General features: G+C 50.2%; 1 protein-coding gene across 1 annotated transcript in view; it reads right to left on the minus strand.

The window, feature by feature from the left end:
• Positions 1-1743: 1743 nt before the first annotated feature.
• Positions 1744-18683, minus strand: part of RBM20 (RNA binding motif protein 20) — a 193188-nt gene continuing 176248 nt past the window's right edge. The window contains exons 12-15 of the mRNA XM_077762425.1: positions 17393-17527; positions 9110-9231; positions 6820-6915; positions 1744-4723 (exon numbers count right to left, since the gene is read on the minus strand). Of these exons, the coding sequence (XP_077618551.1) occupies positions 4613-4723; positions 6820-6915; positions 9110-9231; positions 17393-17527 (464 nt within the window). The 3' untranslated portion in view covers positions 1744-4612. The remainder of the gene's footprint in view (positions 4724-6819; positions 6916-9109; positions 9232-17392; positions 17528-18683) is intronic.

An 18683-nucleotide genomic window follows, 5' to 3' on the forward strand; every position in this document is an offset into this window, starting at 1 on the left:
CCAGAAATCTGTATTTCTAACAAGTTCCCCAGGTGATTTGGATACACACAAAACATAAAAAACAGCGATTTGTCTGGAGTCCTCCCTGAGGGTCCCAGTCCAAGGCCGGGCCTGGAAAATGCCTGAAGCAATCTAGCTGAAAGAACCCAGATCCCTGTGTGTCCTCAGCAGTACCAGCTGGGGCATCTGGATGCCAGCCTTCATCTAAGCTGTGTTCCCTCAGGCAAATCACTTCTCCACTCTGGGCCTCAGTTTTCTTACCTGCGAAAGGAAGGGCCAGGACTTGAGAGTCCCTGGGTCCCTCCTGTTCTGACCTGCTTGGAAATCTGGTCAGGACAGGTGCCTTTGTAGGGGGGGAGGAGAATGAAGAGCTGTCGGGGGTGAGTCCATTTCTCCTACTGCCTCTGTGGACAAATCGTTGCTTGCTAATGATGTTCTAAAGGGGGGCCAAGATCAGTATCCCAAGTGGCCTTGGCCTAGTTGGGGACTATGAGAAGCAACCTCAATGTCAAGGTCATGGCAGAGTTGAACCAGGGGCAGGCATTGATCCTTGGAAGAGAAGTAAGCACAGAGAATGGGTCTGAATATCAGGGCTCCGGCTCGGTCGACTGGCTCAGAACCAGGTTCTAGGGTCTTTAAGACTATCAGAGGGAAAATGGGAACTCTCGGGCAAGGCAGGAAGACTGCAATTCACAGGGTTCCCTGGAGGGACGTCTCCACTGCACAGCTCCAGGGAGGGCCATCTTGTCGCTCCACGAGACACAGCTCCAGGGAGCACCGTGCACACAACCAGACATCCTGCATCCTGAGCTTGGGGCCGAGGACAAGCTCCAGGCTCATTCACTACTTTGGCCCGTTGGGGCACGGCCAGCAGTTGCAGGGAAGGATGCTTCTCCACCCCTCCTGGTTGGGAACTGGAGGCCTGAGCTCAGCTCCCAGTTGGCCACAGTAGGCTGAGGGTGGGGCTGGGGAGCACAACAGGCTCTGCAGGAACTTTCCTCTGATCTACAATGCGCTCTAGCTAATTACAAGCGGCCCCACTCACTTTGCCCTCTAGGGCCAGACTGCCCAGCCCCTCCCCATTGACTCGGGAACACTGCCAACAGGAGGGAAGGGCCCCATAGAAGGTTCCAGGCCATTCAAAGAACTGGCCAACTGGGCCCAGGAGACCAGAAGACATTGTTGAGAAAGAGCATAAGATTCCAAAAGTAAACAAAGTTCAGTGCTATGCAGAGAACCACATGTTTTCACCAGCAGTTGCCTTAAACCTGAAATAACCCAGAGGTGATTTACACTATTGTCCCCCTTTATGCCTGAGAACTCAGGACTTAGGAAGTCACAGGGCTAACAAGCCCGCAGACTGGGAATCAACCATCTCACAGCCGATGGAATGGCCAGAAACGAACTGACTTGTTCTGGTGCAGGACTATGGGAGTCAGCCCACTAGAAGACTTGGGGTACTGGGCAGTAATAATGAGGGGCTTATAAGAGGCCAGGAGCTTTTTCTACCTGATATTTCAAAAGGGACAGCAGCTCCCCACTTTCCCAGACTTAACCCTTTCAGAGGTCCACCCCTAAGAATCACTGATTCCCCAGAGCACCAAGTAGAAGCTGTTGTATCTTCTCTGCCCAATACTTCAGAGACATTCTAGATTCACAGAGGGACCAGATACCAATCTCTGTGCTCAATGAGCTTCCCCCAGCCACATGTCAAAGGATCCCTGCATGACAGACAGCTACCCACAAGCTTTCAAATTCTCTTTATTAAAAATCTTTTCTTTTCTTTTTGTAAAAACAAACATGACGGTCAACTATACAGATCAGGAAAAGTGATGACCATTTATAAGACACTCAACAAATTCCAATATTTTACAAGTTCAAACTTAAATTAACTAGTGTTTTTCTTTTTCTCATAAGCTCAAAAAACAAACTCTGGTCCAGTTCAAGTATAATCTAACAGATCACAGCCTTAGACTTGTCCAAGAAAGGGAAATTTGGATAGCAATGGCTTTTCTCACACCAACATCAAATCTACCAAATTCTTTGGGAATACTGTCTGGATATACTTTATTTTGGGTGTTAATAATGAAAAGAGAATTACATAGGCCTTTTGTTATCTTAACCCAGGGTACAAATGAATCTGTTGCTCAAGGTAGCAGCTACTCTTACACAAGCTTTTTGGGGAGACACTTTGAAATGTTTGACAAACACTGAAGAAAAGCTTTAAAAAAATACATTAGTATTTTCCTGGCTTTCTTTAATACTGCCTTGTGTGTGACACATATCGGAGCAAGAAGTGCAAATTACAGAGTGGGTGAAGGACCATGCCAATGGAATTGTATAAAAATAAATAGAAATAAATATACATATATACACAAATACAGAATCTTAGATGATTTTTAGACTGAAGGTTCTGATTAAACGCAGAGAGCCTCTCCTCTCTCCCTCCTAGGGGCTCTTGCCAGATTTGCAATATGGAGGTCAGTCTATCAGCAAGGGAGCCATTGCACTACTTGGGAAAGAAGCTGTTTGAACAGCCATCCTGATTTCCATGGAAACAGTTTTGCGGGGATGAGCTAGCTGGTGGCGTCAGCTTCCACTTTGCTGGGAGAAAAGACTGCCAGCCTTTCTGAAAATGCTCAGTCCCAGCCTATGATGGAGGTGGTAGACTTTTCTCAGCAAGGTTCCCAGGGAGGCCAGGGAGCCGACCCTAGTCATCCCCCATGTGGGAAGACAGACAAACAGGGTCAGGGGTTTTCCCAGAAATGGAGGTGGCTGCTTCTAGAACAGCAGGTAGAAACCCGTGGAGGCAGCTGGAGCTGAGCCACCATCTCCAGAGCCCACTCTCTTCGAGACCCCAACCTTTCCGGGGACCCCAGGTGGCCTAATGCCAAGGTCAGGCTTCCCGCTTCCTCCAGCTTCTCACTGCACGTGCCCCGGCTGGCTGATCTGCCTCCTGGACTTGCCTTCGCTGTTCTCTTTGACAGATTCCCCGCAACCCCCTCCTCCCCAGTGACCACGTGCCCCAAGATTTACGCAGGATCATTTTATGGGCAACATTTCCTTCTTCTCTGTGCCTCAGTCTTACTGATAAAATGTCAGTGTCAAACTCAGATAATATCCAATTCTTTCACCATCAATGCAGAGGACAGAATGTGCAGTATACATAGTATCTACCATTAAAAAAAAATGTCACCTACTATAAAAATTGCAAAAAATAATAGAAAACAAACGATCCCTTCCTAGTCTCTCTCTCTGTGGTCAGGAACAGAAACACGGGAACCATCTTCCAGGGGCCGAGCCAGGGCAGTAGCTCAGCTTGTGGAAATGGGACGAGGCTCCCCCCTGACCTTCTGGAGGTCTTCCCTATGGCTATGGCCAAGCCTCTCCCCCAGCACCTCTGTCCCAAATGCTCACGCTGGAACATCAGACCCTCCAATCTGGGGCCTGAAGGCACTGACCTCTAGTATCTGAAAACCTTGGAGAAAGAAGAGTTCTATTCTTCATAACACTCAACATCAAAGTCTGCACACGGGGTCCTCTGAAATGCCCTTGACCTCCTGCCTACCTATAAATACCTGGCAATCCTGAAATGCTGCTCTTCAGTCCTGCTGTCTTGTTCTTACCTTAGCTTCTTCCTCCTCCCCCCGACCCCAAGAGACCATTTTAGAAGCCGTCCCACTGAGGCTGCTGGAGCCCAGAGCACAGGCACCAAGAGCGAGTCAAAGACAAGATACCATTTCCTTGTCATTGTGTGTCTCGAGCAACAGGACACGTGGCTGGGAGGCCAGCTTCTGACCCACCTACTGTCTGGGCTGAAGGGAAAAGACACTACTGTTTTCATTTTTTATTGACGTGAATCTACATATTCGTTGTCTGGAACACAGTGACCCCTGGCACCTCCTGCAATCCTGAGGGCGGACCTAACTTTGGGGGGGAACTTAGAGGTTCCAAAACAAAGAGCTCTTTTCCTCCTCTGTGAAGTTGACTAACTTTATTTTAAGGCATGAATCTGATGGACTTGTTGAATAGTTGAGAGGATGGAAGAGTTACTAAAACTGGGGGCTTTTTGGAAAAGCGGTCCTGCTGTAGAAACTCCTGGCTCCCGCCAACGAATGATGGTCTCGGGTGCCCTCCCCCCACCCCAGGACTGCAGGGCCCGACTCAGCTCCCCCTGCTCAGGCCGCCAGGCAGACAGCGGCCTCCAGGCTCCCCGAAGTGGCTCTTGACCCAGGGGTTTCTGTGACAGCTCCTGCTCGTTGGATCCGGCTGGCCATCGAGAATTTGAGCACTGTGAAAATCCCTGAGTTGTGTTTTATAAAAAATAAGTGACCCTTGGCACAGAAGGTGAGAGAGATGGAGGAGGCGGAAGAAGAGAGAAACAAGTTGAAGGAAACAAGAATCATCGGGAGAGAGAGGGTGGCCCTCGGCGGCTGGACACACCGGGTGACAGCTCTCACCAGGGAGACACCTCAGGGGTGATTTCATGAGTCTCTGAGAACAAGCCCCAATGGCCTGGTTTGCCTTCCTCTCGGGCTTCAGCTCCTGTCCAGGGGGTCAGGAAGGTCCCGCCTCAGAAGGCCGTCCTCTCCCGGCTGAAGCCGCCAGAGGCCTAGAGCTTCTTCCTCTCAAAGTGAGGCACGATTCCGCTGTCGTCAGGCCTCGGGCTGCCTGCCCCCTCGGTCTCCTTGAGGCCCTCCTCGGCGAGCTGGGACAAGTACTTCTGCAGCGGGAAGACAGGGAAGGGAAGGGAGAGGGTCAGTGGTGACCTGGCCAGAAAGGAAATGAGAGGAAAGGGATGTCGCTTAGTCTCTTCCCCTGTCATGTCTCCCAGTGGGTGGGACCCATTCCCCACCCTCCCCAGCTCCTTCTGGGGCTACCAGACCCATGTGAAGCTCCCCCACCCCAAGTCTTTAACACAGATCCTAAGAACAGCCAACACCTCCAAAGCCCTTAAGCCAGTACAAGCGCTGCTGTTTTTCTTATGGGAACTCCTTTAGGGGCGCCTGGGTCGCTCCATCCGTTAAGCATCCAACTCTTGAGTTCAGCTCAGGTCATGATCTTGCAGTTCGTGAGATCAAGCCCTGCATCAGGCTTTGCATGGACAGCATGGGGCCTGCTTGGGATCTTTCTCTCTCTCTTCTCTCTCGCTCTGTGTGTCACCCCTACTCATGCTCACTTGCTCTCCCTCTCAAAATAAATAAATAAACATTAAAAAAAAAACAGCTCATTTAATTACAAAGACTCTACTTGGTTTTGCAGGAGAGCTTCAGCACCCAGGGGCTGTGCGTATGACAGGCAGGGGGAGGAGAGGCGAGCTAGACCAACCGACCTCCGGGAGGGGAGAAGCAACATTCTACCAGGATTGTGAAAGACAGACTGCAGCCTCCTGTAACAGCCTGTCTCCTGGCGGGCAGGCAGGCAGGCGGTGCCCTCAAAGCCCTTGGCTGGATTCTTGTTCTACAGGAGGGGGCTGCTCACATGGCCTCCCAAACACTCACCGCTATCACTGGCCCCCAGCCAAATGTCAGGCCGCCCCTGAGATTCTAGACGCCATGCAGTGAGACACAAGTAGAAAGAAGGGCCTGGGGCCCCAGCTGGGGCCTCTGATTGCCGGGGCAGCAGGCGGCAGTGCACAGAGCACTGGGTTAGGAGTCAGCAGGGTTTGGTCCAGCGCAGTGGTCCAGTGTGTGGGCTCTGCTGTCAGGTGACCTGGGTTCAAATCCTAGCTCTCAGGGGGCAATTTACCCAAGATCTCCGACATCCGGGTAGTAACAGTGTTCCCATGTAAGGTTGCCATGAGGTCCAAGGAAAATACCGTAAAGCACTTAGCAGAGCGCCTGGCACAGAATAAACACTCTGTCCTGTTGCCCTTTATCATGAGTTGCATCAGGCATCTGACTCTGGGTAAGTCACTCATCTTTCTCGGCCTCTGACTCCTAACCTGGTAAATGGGAGAAATGATGCCTTCCTCCTCCCGGGGTGCTTTTGAGGGTCAGAAGAGGCAACGTGCATGAGAGCACCTGCTCTCTCTAGAACAGACTGGTTGGCTCTGAGAGGTGGGTGAGCCTGATGGGGAGAGCAGCAGACAAATGGCGGGTCCCTTCTGACGGAGGGCCTGCTTTGTCCTCCACCTCATCTCAGGGAGGGAATGTGTGCTCAGGAAGGCAAGTGGGTGATGCACTGCTCATCAGGCAAGTGGGCTCTGGGCCTGAACCAGGCAGGCACCTGGTTTATCTCTCTCTCTCTCTCTTTTTGAGGGAGAGAGAGAGAGAGAGAGAGAGAGAATCCCAAGCAGTGCAGAGTGCTACGCAGTGCTCAATCCCACGACCCTGAGATCATGACCCAAGCCAAAATCAAGAGCTGGACACTCAACCGACCGAGCCACCCAGGTGCCCCTCATTTTCCACTAAGCACTTGACTCCACCTGTTCTTCCAGGCCATTCGAGTGAGTTTTCTCAAGGTTATAGCCAGCGAAGGGGGCACAGAGATGGAGGCTGCCTCCTACCTCGAAGAGGAATCCCTCACCCCCACCTCAAGGCCTCCTGGTGGTGCTAAGTTTACAAGTTGCCTGACTTAGGTGTGAGCCAACACCTGCTGCTTGGGTCTCAATTCTTCACTTTTCCCACATGTCACTTGGGGTAGTGTGGTGATGGACGAGGCTGTGTGGACAAGAGACATTCTGTCAAGGCCACTGACAGAAACTTTATCTGGAAAGCCCATGGCGGAGGCCCCCAGCGCCCCAACAGGTGTACCAGGGAAACCTGAACCTCAGTTGGCAGGCCTCACAGGCTTAGCCCATGTCTGGTCCTGACGTGCCTGGGGACCGCAGGAATGGCTCTGGCATGCCGTGGGGAGGTAAGGCAGCCTGGGGGTTTGGCCCATAAGCCCAGAACACAGTACAGTCCAACTACCCTGGAAGAAAAAAATACAGGATTTAGAATCAGAGGCCCTGGCAAGCCGATACATATCCTAACTTCCTGAGTGACCTTGAGCTGTGTGGCCTCCTTGAGAGCTACGTAATCCAGCTGAGAATGCCACACGAGATCAAAGGCTCTCATTGTTGAGGTATCAGAACCTGCTGGAAAGATTTTTAAAACGAGGATTCGCAGGCCCAACCCTGGAAGGAATGAATGAGCAGGAGAAGGGCGGGTCCAGGAAGCTGCATTTTTAAAAGATGCTAGTTGGTGTGAGGACCATAGTTTGGGAAAATCAGGACCAGATGATTTTCAAGACCCCACTCAGTCCTGTCATTCTATGGAGTTTAACTTGTTGGGGTGGAGGAGGCGGAGCATGTCTTCAGAGTAGATGGCTGCCCTCAGATGGCTCTGTGAAGCCCAGTTTGAGTCCTTGGTCTGGCCAGGTCAGGCCTTCACTGAGCCCAGGCGAGGCCAGGACTTGGGCCCCAGGCTCACTAGTTTCCTTGTCCACAGAGCAGCTGCTCCACAGAGAGAAATCAAGAGGTTTCAATGACATGAGTTTGGGCACGGCTAGTGACAGACGGTGACACAGGCTATGCTATTATGGGTATCAGTTTGCAAGATCAGCTTAATAGAGTAAAAAAAGGAAAGTGATTAAGAATCAGGCAATGTGGGGGCACCTGGATGGTTCAGTCAGTTAAGCGGCTGACTTGGGCTCAGGTCATGATCTTGAGGTTCGTGAATTCGAGCCCCACGCTGGGCTCTGTACTGATTACATGGAGCCTGCTTGGGATTCTCTCTCTCTTTCTCTCTCTCTGCCCCTCCCCTGTTCTCTCTCTCTCACTCAATGTAAATAAATGCAATTAAAAAAAAAAAAAAGAATCAGGCAATCAGTTCCCAAGCCTAGTAATTCACCATCTGCATGGATTTGGATAAATCACATAGCTTCTCTGGACCTCAGTTTCCCTTAGCCATAAAACAAGAGAGTTGGCCCATACCTGCAATTCTTAGGGATACACATTTGAATCATATGGAGAACCTTCTCAAATTCTGTATTCCTGGACCCCTGCCTGCAAATTCTACCAAGTATCTAACCTAGTATATATATACTTTCAAATACTGTCCAGGTGATTCTATCTCCGGCTAAGAAATGCTACATCCGCTCCTCCAACAATTTAACTGGGACAGTCATGCCTGCTCTGGAATTAGGGCATGCTGCCACCATAAGGCTCTGCCCTCATAGAGGCCTTCTGTGCCAAAATGCCAGTCTGGCTCCTTGTAGTAACAACAGGAGGTGCCACGAAATACTTCTCCCTGGGCATCTGATACACCACGCTTTCTGTTAGGTTACTAAACCCCAGCTACGTGTTAGTTAGGGGTATATTATAGAACATATTACTGTGAATTCATTGATTTTAAGATGAGGGTTTCCCCCCACACATTAACATCTCTGAAACAGAGATGTATTTTATAATTGATGGAGTCTCACCGTTGGATTTGGACCATTTTTCTTCTTGTTGGTCTCCGGAAAAAGGTAGTGTGTCTTACAGTTCATGGTACCTCGCATTGGATGAAATAGGGCATGTAGAGTTTTCATATGTCACCTGTTACTATCCTATAAAACTTCCTTATTTTAGTTATTGCTTATCTCCTACACTAGAATGGAAGCTCCAAAAGAGCAAGGATTTTTGTCTGCTTTGTTGTTATTGTTGTTGTTGTTGTTGTTGCTTTATCTCCAGGGCCCAGAACAGCATCTGTACCTAGTATGCCTGTGATGAACAGCTGCAGGATGGATGAACACTCATATAGGACACGACAGAGATTTTCAGTCTTGCACACAGGGACACTGCATGGGGAGCAGAAACCCAGAGAAATATCTGCATCGGGAACATCTAGGTCTTGTCAGAAGGGCTCAGCCTCAGCCCTGGGCTGGGTGATCGCTAGCCTGAATTACACAGGCCAGAGAGAGAGGCAGAAACCCCCAATCCTGGCCCAAACGGAATGTCTTATAAGCACCGCAGGAGAGACAAATGCCCTCAGAGCTCAGGGCAGGCGGCCACCACGGGGAGAAGCCTGGCGGAGTCAGGCCCGAGGAAAGAGCAGTTCTCCATGCGGTCGGAGGAAATAGAGACTCCCAGACACAGAGACCAGGGAGTCTGCAGTTGCTCGGCAAGGAAGGCGCTGGTTACCTGTAAGTTCCTGTAGTGGACAGCGCTGCGGCAGTGGTTTACTTTCGCCATCTCCTCGCTCGTGTAGAAGAGCCCGCACAGCTTGCAGTAAAAGCCAGTCCTGGGCACCACGAACTCCACCCCTGCAGAAGGATGGGGGGTGATGGACAGGCAGGGATTAGGAGGGTGATGTGAGACCCCCCTGGTCCTGCCAGCCATCAGGTGGAAAAGGGAGTGACGCGCCCCGTCCTTTGCTTGCTGTTGACTCTGGCTGGCTGGCTGTCCAGCTGCTCCAAGCCTAGTTTCTTCATCTGCAGAACAGGCATGAGGAAAATAGTGCCGACCCCGTTCACAGGCGGCTGTGAGGGAAGGGATGAACTCCCTCAAGCGCAGTGACGTGCTCAGCAATTCTACGCTCTGCGGAGGCCTCAGCAGGCCCAAGCCCCCTACTAGCTCCACCTGCTTGCAGGGAAAAGAGGAGGAAGGAGATTTCTTGCATCTCACTGGTTGGATATCATTTCTCCATGCTATACCCTTCTCTGTAGCTGCTGTGGCCAGGATTCTGAAAGAAGGCTCTCATTTTTGTTTTAGAATTATATTAATTAAAGAATTTAAAAAAAATTTTTTATGTCTTTATTTTGAGAGACAGAGAGCAAGCAGGGGAGGGGCAGAGAGAGAGGGAGACACAGAATCTGAAGCAGGCTCCAGGCTCTGAGCTGTCAGCACAGAGCCCGACGTGGGGCTCAAACCCACAAACAGTGAGATCATGACCTGAGCCGAAGTCGTACACTTAACCGACTGAGCCACCCAGGCGCCCCAAGAAAATTTTAAAAATACACAAAAGTGAGGAAAAATCAGTCATTCAGTCAAAATATTTTCTTCCATACTATCTATGGGTAGAGCTTTTGGCGGGGGAGGAGAGGGAGGGAGCAATTTTAATGGTACCCTAAGTGCAATTCCGTCTCCTCCTTTTTTCATGTAATAATGTCTCATAACTATTTTCCCATCCTTCTCCAGTCTTTACATCTGAACCATTAACCAACAGCATTTTATTTGTGATTTGCTAAATAGAGGTCACACGATTCCGGGAGGCCTTTTGATTTAGAGGAAAGAAAAGAATGGCCCAATAGCCAGAAAAGCGGCAGTGACACAGCCCAAAGAATCATCTGAAGAGACGGTGGCGCTCCAGCCTTCACCATGGAGTTCTGGGGGTCACGGTTCTCCTTCATTTTTTTTTTTTTAATTACTATCCCCACTGCTGAGTTTATTTTTTAATTTTTTTAAAAAATGTTTATTTTTGAGAGAGGGAGAAAGAGTGCGAGCAGGGAAAGGGCAGAAAGAGAGGAAGACAGAGGATCCAAAGCGGGCTCTGTGTTGACAGCAGAGAGCCCAATGCGGGGCTGGAACCCATGAACCGTGGGATCATGACCTGAGCCAAAGTCACACGCCCGCTAACTGAACCACCCAGGAGCCCCACGGTTCTCCTCTTGAAAGCCATGCAGCAGGGTGGAAAGAACCTAGGTCTGAGAGGGCACAGACCAGACTCTAAGAGCCGGTGGAACCTGGGGAGAGGCAGATGAATGCCTCCGCCCCCACCCCCAGCCCCCCACCTCCATTTCCCAGGGCCTCAGTTTCTTCAGGCGCCTGATTGTGAAATGCTAGCAGGCAGAAGGGCTGTGAAAAGCAGGACCCATTACAGAACTAAAGGAACGGGCCCAGATCCTGCTTCCAGACCGGCGGCCTCGGGCAGTGCCTGGCACTGGGACTGGGCTCCTCTGCCCTGCTGGGGACAGCAGCTGGTTGGAGATCTGGCCACACGGGGCGGAAGGGAGAGAGGGGCTGGGGGCGGCCCATGGCCTGGGGAACACGGCAGCTTCTTCTTGTTGAAAGGGAGCCGGGCCAGGTCTCCACCAAGGTGCTGCCTGTGACCACAAGTCCGGGCTTCCTTCGCCTTCCTGCCTTGGTCTCCCAGAGCGGAGGCAGCACTGAGCGCTCAGGAGACCCTGTCATAAGAGCAGCAGCTGAGGCTTGTAATTACAATTTTTTTTTTCCATTTCAAAAGAGCCACTTATCAGTGTGCAGGGGAGGGGGTGCGCCTGGAGGGAGCGGGGAGCCCGGGAGGCCTGCCCCGGGCCTGCCTTGACTGATTGCTCCTCTGCGGTTTGGGGCCTGATTCTGGCCGCCTCCTCAGCCAGTTTGCTCTAACTGCCACGTAGTCCCTGCCGGCCTCCAGCAGTCCCCGCAGGGAGGGGGCCTCCCTCGGCCCGCTGCCCAGAGAGAGGGAGGCTGTATCCTTCCCCTCCTCACCTTCCTCCCACCCTCACTGCAAGGGACAGAAAAGCGGCCCCTGCCCTGCCTGTGGGTGGCCAGCTCCCGCCCCTCCCGCCCCTCCCACCCCACCAACAGGCTGGTGGCGAAGGAGCACGAAGCAAGGCCCGCCTCGGTCCTCTGTCCCCACAGAATGGCTCTCCCCTTGCGGCTGCTCCACAGGGAGATAAAGGCAACTGGAAAAGGAGCAGCACTATCCGGAGGCCACGTGGAGCAGACACGGGCCTGGGATCGGAGCCGCTCCCTCTGTCCTCCCCCAGACGCCGCAGGCTGGGCCAGCAGGGCGGTCCCAGCACAGAAAACTGGGGGGTCTCCCTTAGGCCCTGGGGTAAGGCCTTGGGCATCTAGCCCCCGTCCTCGGTCCTGCAGAAGGGGCGCTGCTGCCTGGGAAGCCACCACAGGGTGTAAGGCTGTGCCCGAGCTGGCAGCTGTGGCCCGTTCAACACAAGCAGCACAGCTCCCGTGGGGGGGCTGGTTCTGGGTGAGACTGCACTTGAACACAGGCTTCCCCTGCCAAAACAAAANACTTACACACAGCCTCCCCCACCAAAAAAAAAAAAAAAAAAAAAAAAAAAGCAAGCTTGGAAGCCACGGACTAGTGGAGCGAAAATGGAATTTAGAGTCCGACAGATCTAGCTCTTTTACTTACACTGTGTAACCTCAGGTACGTTACTTAAACTCCCTGAGGTTAGTTTCCTCCTCTGTAAAACAGAAATAAGACCCCCAACGAAGGGTATTATGAGCAGCACCTCTCATTTTGCCTGGTGCTCAAAAACGAATAGTTTGCAGACACATTTCTCCAGAGAGGCCTTCTTGCCCTCTAACCTTTCACCGGGGCCGCCTGGAGAACCCAGACCCCAAAGGCCGGCAGCAACCCTTCCCTGCCCCCACCTGGTGCCCAGCGGCTGGTCAGGCAGCAGCAGGAGGTTAAAAGATGGCGCTGAGGAAGGAGAATCCTGAGGAGGGCCCCCGAATGCCTGGCGACTCCCCCTTGAGTAACCGGGAGTGGCTCTGGGCACTACATGCCAGCACAGCCTCTGGACGCCTCTGGAACATGAAGGCCACAGTGACGCTACCGCGTCAAGAAAACTGTGAGCTCCCCAACCAGTCTGGGAGCCACTTGGTCCTCCCGCTTTTCAGCCTCTATTAAGAAGGACAATTAAAGCTGCATTTGCTTTCTAACAATAGCTTCTGGCCCAGGTAATTACAACTGCATCATCCTAGCAAAGCCTGGGATGGGTGCTGGGGGAGCTTGCGTTTTGCAGACAATGCCCTTTGGGTCTGGAGAGCACAGGCCCCAGCAGGCTCAGGATGGCTGGGGTCACCCAGAGCGGGCCTGAAACTCACAGGCAGTGCCCTCTCCCTTCCCCCCATACCCACGCCAGTCCCTGAGCAATGGGACTTCACCTCCCTTGTACTCTGGATCCTGGTATTCCCATTCGCCTCCCTGCTCTCCACAGGGACAAAGCCTGAGAGTTGATCCCTACCTCCCTAGAAATCTCTGCAGTAGGGACCGATTCTGGAGAGTGAGGGTTATGCAGCCTGAGTGAGAGGAAACAGTAGGCCTCAATTACTACTTCATGAATGAGTAATAACAACAGACAACCCTTCTGTACCTTCTCCTGGAAGACACTAAGACCTTACAAGTACTCGTGCATTTCATCCTCAAAAGTACCTGAACACGGTAGCCTTCTATGTTACTACCCTTAACTATTGATGAAAAAAGTCAATAAATCAATGGAAAGAGGCTAAAGGGGTTGCCCACTGTCTCCTAGCCAGTTGGGATTTGAACCCGGGAAGTCAGATTCCATAGTCCATGCTCTTAAGCACTGAACAAAAATGGCCTTTCCTACATTGTGCTTCCTGGACCAGAGGAACCAGAATGGCAGAGCAGTCTCAGATTAGGAACCCTGAGTTCTAACCTGAACTTGTTGTGTGGTCTTGGGTAGGCATCTGGGCTTCCATTTCCTCTCTTGTCAAATGTGGAAAATAGTACCATACCCCNCACAAAAATGGCCTTTCCTACATTGTGCTTCCTGACCAGAGGAACCAGCATGGCAGAGCAGTCTCAGATTAGTAACCCTGAGTTCTAACCTGAACTTGTTGTGTGGTCTTGGGTAGGCATCTGGGCTTCCATTTCCTCTCTTGTCAAATGTGGAAAATAGTACCATACCCCGACCCCCTGAGATAAGATAATGGGTCTCAAATCTAATTGAAGACTACATTCAAGACAAAACTACAATCTGTAAAAGGCCCAAACTGGAAACAATCCAAATGCCCATCAAGGGATAAATGAATAAACAAAATGTGGTTTATCTGTATCCACAACGCAATATTCCTCAGCAATATAAAGAAGACAACTACTGATATACCCGACAATTATTAATGAATCTCAAAATAATTATGCTGGGTGAAAGAAGTCGGGCAAAAACAGTGTATCCCATACGACTCCCTTTATATGAAATTCTAAAATGCAAACTAATCCTTAGTGACAGAAAGCAGATCAGTGGTTACCTGGGGATTGAGATGTAGGGTGGGAGAAATTACAAAGGAGCATCAGGAAATTTAAGAGGTGATGAATATATTCACTATCTAACTGTGGTAATGGTCTCACGGGTGTACATATATGTCAAAACTGACCGACTGTATACTTTAAATATGTGAACTTCATTAACATCAACTATACTTCATTAGAGCTGTTTTTAAAAAGCAGAATGAGATACCATTTTCCTAACAGGTTGGTAAAGATTAAGAACTGATGACATCCAATGTTGGTAAGGAAGAGGAGAATGAGAATTCTCACTCGGGCAGTGAAAACTGGTATAATCTTTATGGAGCGCAATTTAGCAGCAATTATGAAAATGTGAAATGCAAATGTACATGACGCCACCCCCCCGCCCCAATCCCAAAGTCTAGGATGCCGTTCTACAGAAACCCCGGGCATGCACAAAAGGTAAGGGCATGTTTGGAAGGCAGCAGAGCATAGAGACAGCAGGGCCCTATGAGTCAAAGTATGGAGATTTGAATCCTGGCTCCCATCTTTGCTAATCATCAGCTTTGTAACTCTGCATCTCAGATTTCTAGCTTATAAAATAAGGATAAAAATATTACCTACCTCATAGGTGTTTTGAGAGAGTTACATGAGATTAAGCACCAGCAATGGTGCCTGCATGGTAAATGATAAAAATAAAAGCTTAACTATCAAGCACTTTAATAATGGGAAAAGAAACCGCAATATCCTAAATGTTCAACAGCAGAGAAATGGATAAGTAATTTATGGTACATCTTTTAGGACAGAATATGTGCAATGGTTCAGAAGAATGCATTCTCTGTGTACTGATGTCAAGAGGTCTCTAAGCCCCACTGTTAAGTTAAAAAAGCAAATTGTAGGGGCGCCTGGGTGGTTTAATCGGTTAAGCGTCCAACTTTCGCTTAAGTCATGATCTCTCGGTTCGTGGGTTTGAGCCCCGTGTCAGGCTCTGTGCTGACTGCCAGCTCAGAGCCTGGAGCCTATTTCAGAGTCTCTGTCTCCCTCTCTCTGACCCTCCCCTGCTCATGCTGTCTCTCTCTCTCCCCTAGAAATAAGTAAAAGATATTAAAAAAAAAAAAAAGCAAATTGTAGGGGAACCTGGGTGGCTCCATTGGTTGAGCATCTGAGTCTTGGTTTTGGCTCAGGTCATGGTCCCAGGGTTGTGAGATCGAGCCCCATGTCAGGCTCTGTGTTGAATGTGGAGCCTGCTTAATAAGATTCTTTCTCCCTCTGCCCCTCTCTCCTGCTTTCACTCTCTCACTCTCTCTCATTAAAAACAATTTTTTTTTTAATTAAAGAAAAAAGCAGGAAACCTGGATAGCTCAGTGGGTTAAGTGTCTGACTTCAGCTCAGGTCATGATCTCGCAGTTCATGAGCTCAAGCCCCGTGCCAGGCTCTGTGCTGATGGCTCAGAGCCTAGTGCCTGCTTCAGATTCTGCGTCTCCCTCTCCGTCTGTTCCTTCTCTGCTCACACAGTCTCTCTCTCTCTCTCAAAAATAAATAAACATTAAAAAAATTTTTTTTTAGGGGCACCTGGGTGGCTCAGTCGGTTAAGCATCCGACTTCGGCTCAGGTCATGATCTCACGGTTCATGGGATTGAGCCCTTCGTCAGGCTCTGTGCTAACAGCCAGCTCAGAGACTGGAGACTGTTTCAGATTCTGTGTCTTCCTTTCTCTCTGACCCTCCCCTGCTCACACTGTCTCTCTCTCTCAGAAATAAATAAAAAATTTTTAAAAAATTTTTAAAGAAGCAAATTGTAGAATGTTCTGTGTAAGTGTGATCTATGGGCATGGGTATGATCATGACTACTTCTGGAGCTGGGGAGAAAACTGGAGGGAAGAGACACAACACTTAACATTTACTTTATATGGCTCTTATTTTTTAAACTTGTCCTAATAATCTTTCACACTTTTTGGAATGACAAACAATTAAAAAGAAAGACATGAATTGCAAGGTAGCAGAACTTATTCTTAATTTTTGCTTGTGTGGGTCATACAAGTTCTTGGAGACTTGTGTTACATTTCTCAACTGCCTCAGAATGCTTTGCATGGTGCCACGTTATCTAGCAAGCGCTGCTCAGTACCCAGGCGTACTCTATGAAAACAGAGCATTTGGAGGGTAAAAACAGTAAGAAATGTTTAGAAGGAGATGAAAGCAAGAAGAGAAACCTGATGGAAAGGGTGAGCATCTGTACTGACCAGCCCCTCCCTGAATAAGCAGACATGTGGTCACTGGTCATCACATAACCCATTCTGCTCGTGCTTCCTTGTGACGCTTTCCCAAATGACACCTCGCTAAGCTCTCTCTCAAGCAGCTGCTACTTCTCCTTTGTCTCACTGCTTTCCAACCTCTCAAAGTCCATGCAAAGACTCAGAGGTGATGTGGAGTGGGAGTCACTGGGTTAGTGGGTGGCATCGGAAGCTCCCAGGTGCTCTCACTCCACCCTGAGACTTGAGTTAACTTTCCCTTTTGAAAATGTACCCTAGCTGATTTACTATTAACCTCCCTTCCCAGCCCCTGCAACACTTCCACCATTGAAAAACCACTAATCGGATGCAATCCCATTTTATACGTGAAAAAACTAAGGCTCAGGAACCCTGACCTATCATTCCCTGTGAGGCCTCTGCATTTGAACATTCCCTGGCTGAGGCCCGAGCCACCCCCTTCTCAGTGCCCCCCACCAGCTGCTCACCTAGACCCCGATCTCCATTCTGCCTCTGGCTGGGTTGCCTGCCCTGTGGGTTCTGACGGTGCCTTCTACTCCCAGGGCCTCCAAGAAAAGTATTTTTACATCTCAATCTCTCCTTTTCTTTTATTGACTTGTTAATAAAGGACTCGTAGTGACTGGGAAAAAAACAATCAAAATACATCCTGGGGATGGGTTGTCTGAGGTCCTGCACTCATCCAATAAGTAGACCAGGAAGGAAAGGGGATCAGGTCTCTCCGTGTTCAATGCTCCCTCTATCAACTATATTGTGTCTGCCCCAAATGCAGTCTCTTCAGCATCATTGCTTCACAGAAGCTGGTCCTTTAAAGAACAAACAAATGTTTTGGGAAGGGCTGGGGCAATGAGGGTAGGGAAGCCAACAGCTGAAGAAGTTAATTTCTGTTGACTCTGGGCAGCCACGGGGGCCTCTGATCCCTGCCTGAATAAAGGCCATGTGGTCACGAATAAGGCATTCCCAAACGGGGCAATCAAGTTTCTCTCTGCTCTGGCTCCCAAGGCAATGCTGTTCAAGGCCTGACACCATGAGGTACCTGGTCTACTACAGGGGAATGAAATTGCAAGAAACTTTAAAGATACGCACCTTGTGTGCCTTGGTTATTACATCAGATGTGAAACATGACAGCAAATTGACCAAGAGCCGCCTGGAGCTCCTAGATGTGTCCATGGAACTCATTTCCCAGAGCTGAATTCTCAGGAAGGACTGTGTGTTTTACCTACCTAGGGGAATGCTAAGTTCACTGAACACATCCTCAGGCTCCCAGGAAGGCAGCGAGAGGGGCTGTTTCAGCTCCACTTCTGCGTATTCCGGTGACCTCACGTCCAGAGATTTCATTTCCACATACCTGGAGTTTTCTGCAAAACATGAGCCAAGGCAGGGAACGAATGAAGCACACAGACCTCAGAGATTCCCTGCAATTCTATGCTTGCACTGTGTGATCAGGAATGGTCCCTTGCACTGCTTAATAACATGAAGCTGAGGCAAGGACTGCTACTTAGGTCCCAAATGCCGTAATTAAGAGTTTGCTTCACTGCCAAAAAGATGCCACACCCACGAACCTGTGGCAAACCTTTGAGATTGGGTCTGTGGGGGACGGGCTGCTGCCTCTTTGGGCCGGGAGGGTCCCCCTCTGGCCCCCCAACTCAGAAACCACTCCATCTCTGCAGGCAGAAAGGCAAAAATTGCGCTGACGTGTATAGGGGCAGAGGCTGGCAGAAGAGGCAGTGCCATTTTCACCCCAAGCTAGTAGAGCGGTGTTATTAAATATGAACTCCAAACACAGGGTAAGCTAATAAGCCATTAACACCAGTGCATGTTGAGGCCCATCCGGCAAACTAAAGGGGTTTAATCAGGGCAAGTGAACGTTCCGCTCTTTCTTTATTCCTGCCTTCTGTAGACATAGCCCGGGCCTCAGTGTTTCTCTGGCAACATGAAGGCAGCGCACGGTAGTTTCCATGGAGACTCGCAGGTGGAAAACAGCTCAGGTCAGCCCGACGGGGAGGAGAGCCGGACCTCCAGCTCCCCGATGGGCTCGTGCCAGCCGCAGGGTGCTGCATGGAAATGGCTCTTTTCCAGCCTTTACTCAACGGCTTCTGTCCCCAACTCTCGACCCCTCTACTTCAACCTTCCAAGTGCTGCAGGCTTTCTGCGAAACGGAGCTCTAGTTATTTCCACGTGGAGAACACTGAGGGCTCCTGCTCCTCCTCCCCACCCCCACCCCCCCAGTGGCCCTTGATGGATCTTTGTTTCCACTTGGCAGAGAAGACAGGGCTTAGCCTATTTTAAACTCCATCTCTCATGATGTCATAGCGCCAGGCACAGATACAACATCACCTGCAATGGAGGCAGGGGACAGTCTGGGACAAGCCTTGTTTCACTACCAGACCCAGGAATTAAGGGGGTCTGTGGTGGTAGCGAGGGGAACAGACCATAGCCCTGAGCAGCACCTTGGTCTTCCCTTGTCCCACTCCTCGCTGCTCACACTCCCACCCCCTCACTGCAGCTTCACAG

This window comes from Crocuta crocuta, unplaced genomic scaffold (genome assembly GCF_008692635.1).
Source record: "Crocuta crocuta isolate KB4526 unplaced genomic scaffold, BGI_CrCroc_1.0 scaffold328, whole genome shotgun sequence".
In the NCBI taxonomy this organism is placed as follows: Eukaryota; Metazoa; Chordata; class Mammalia; order Carnivora; family Hyaenidae; genus Crocuta; species Crocuta crocuta.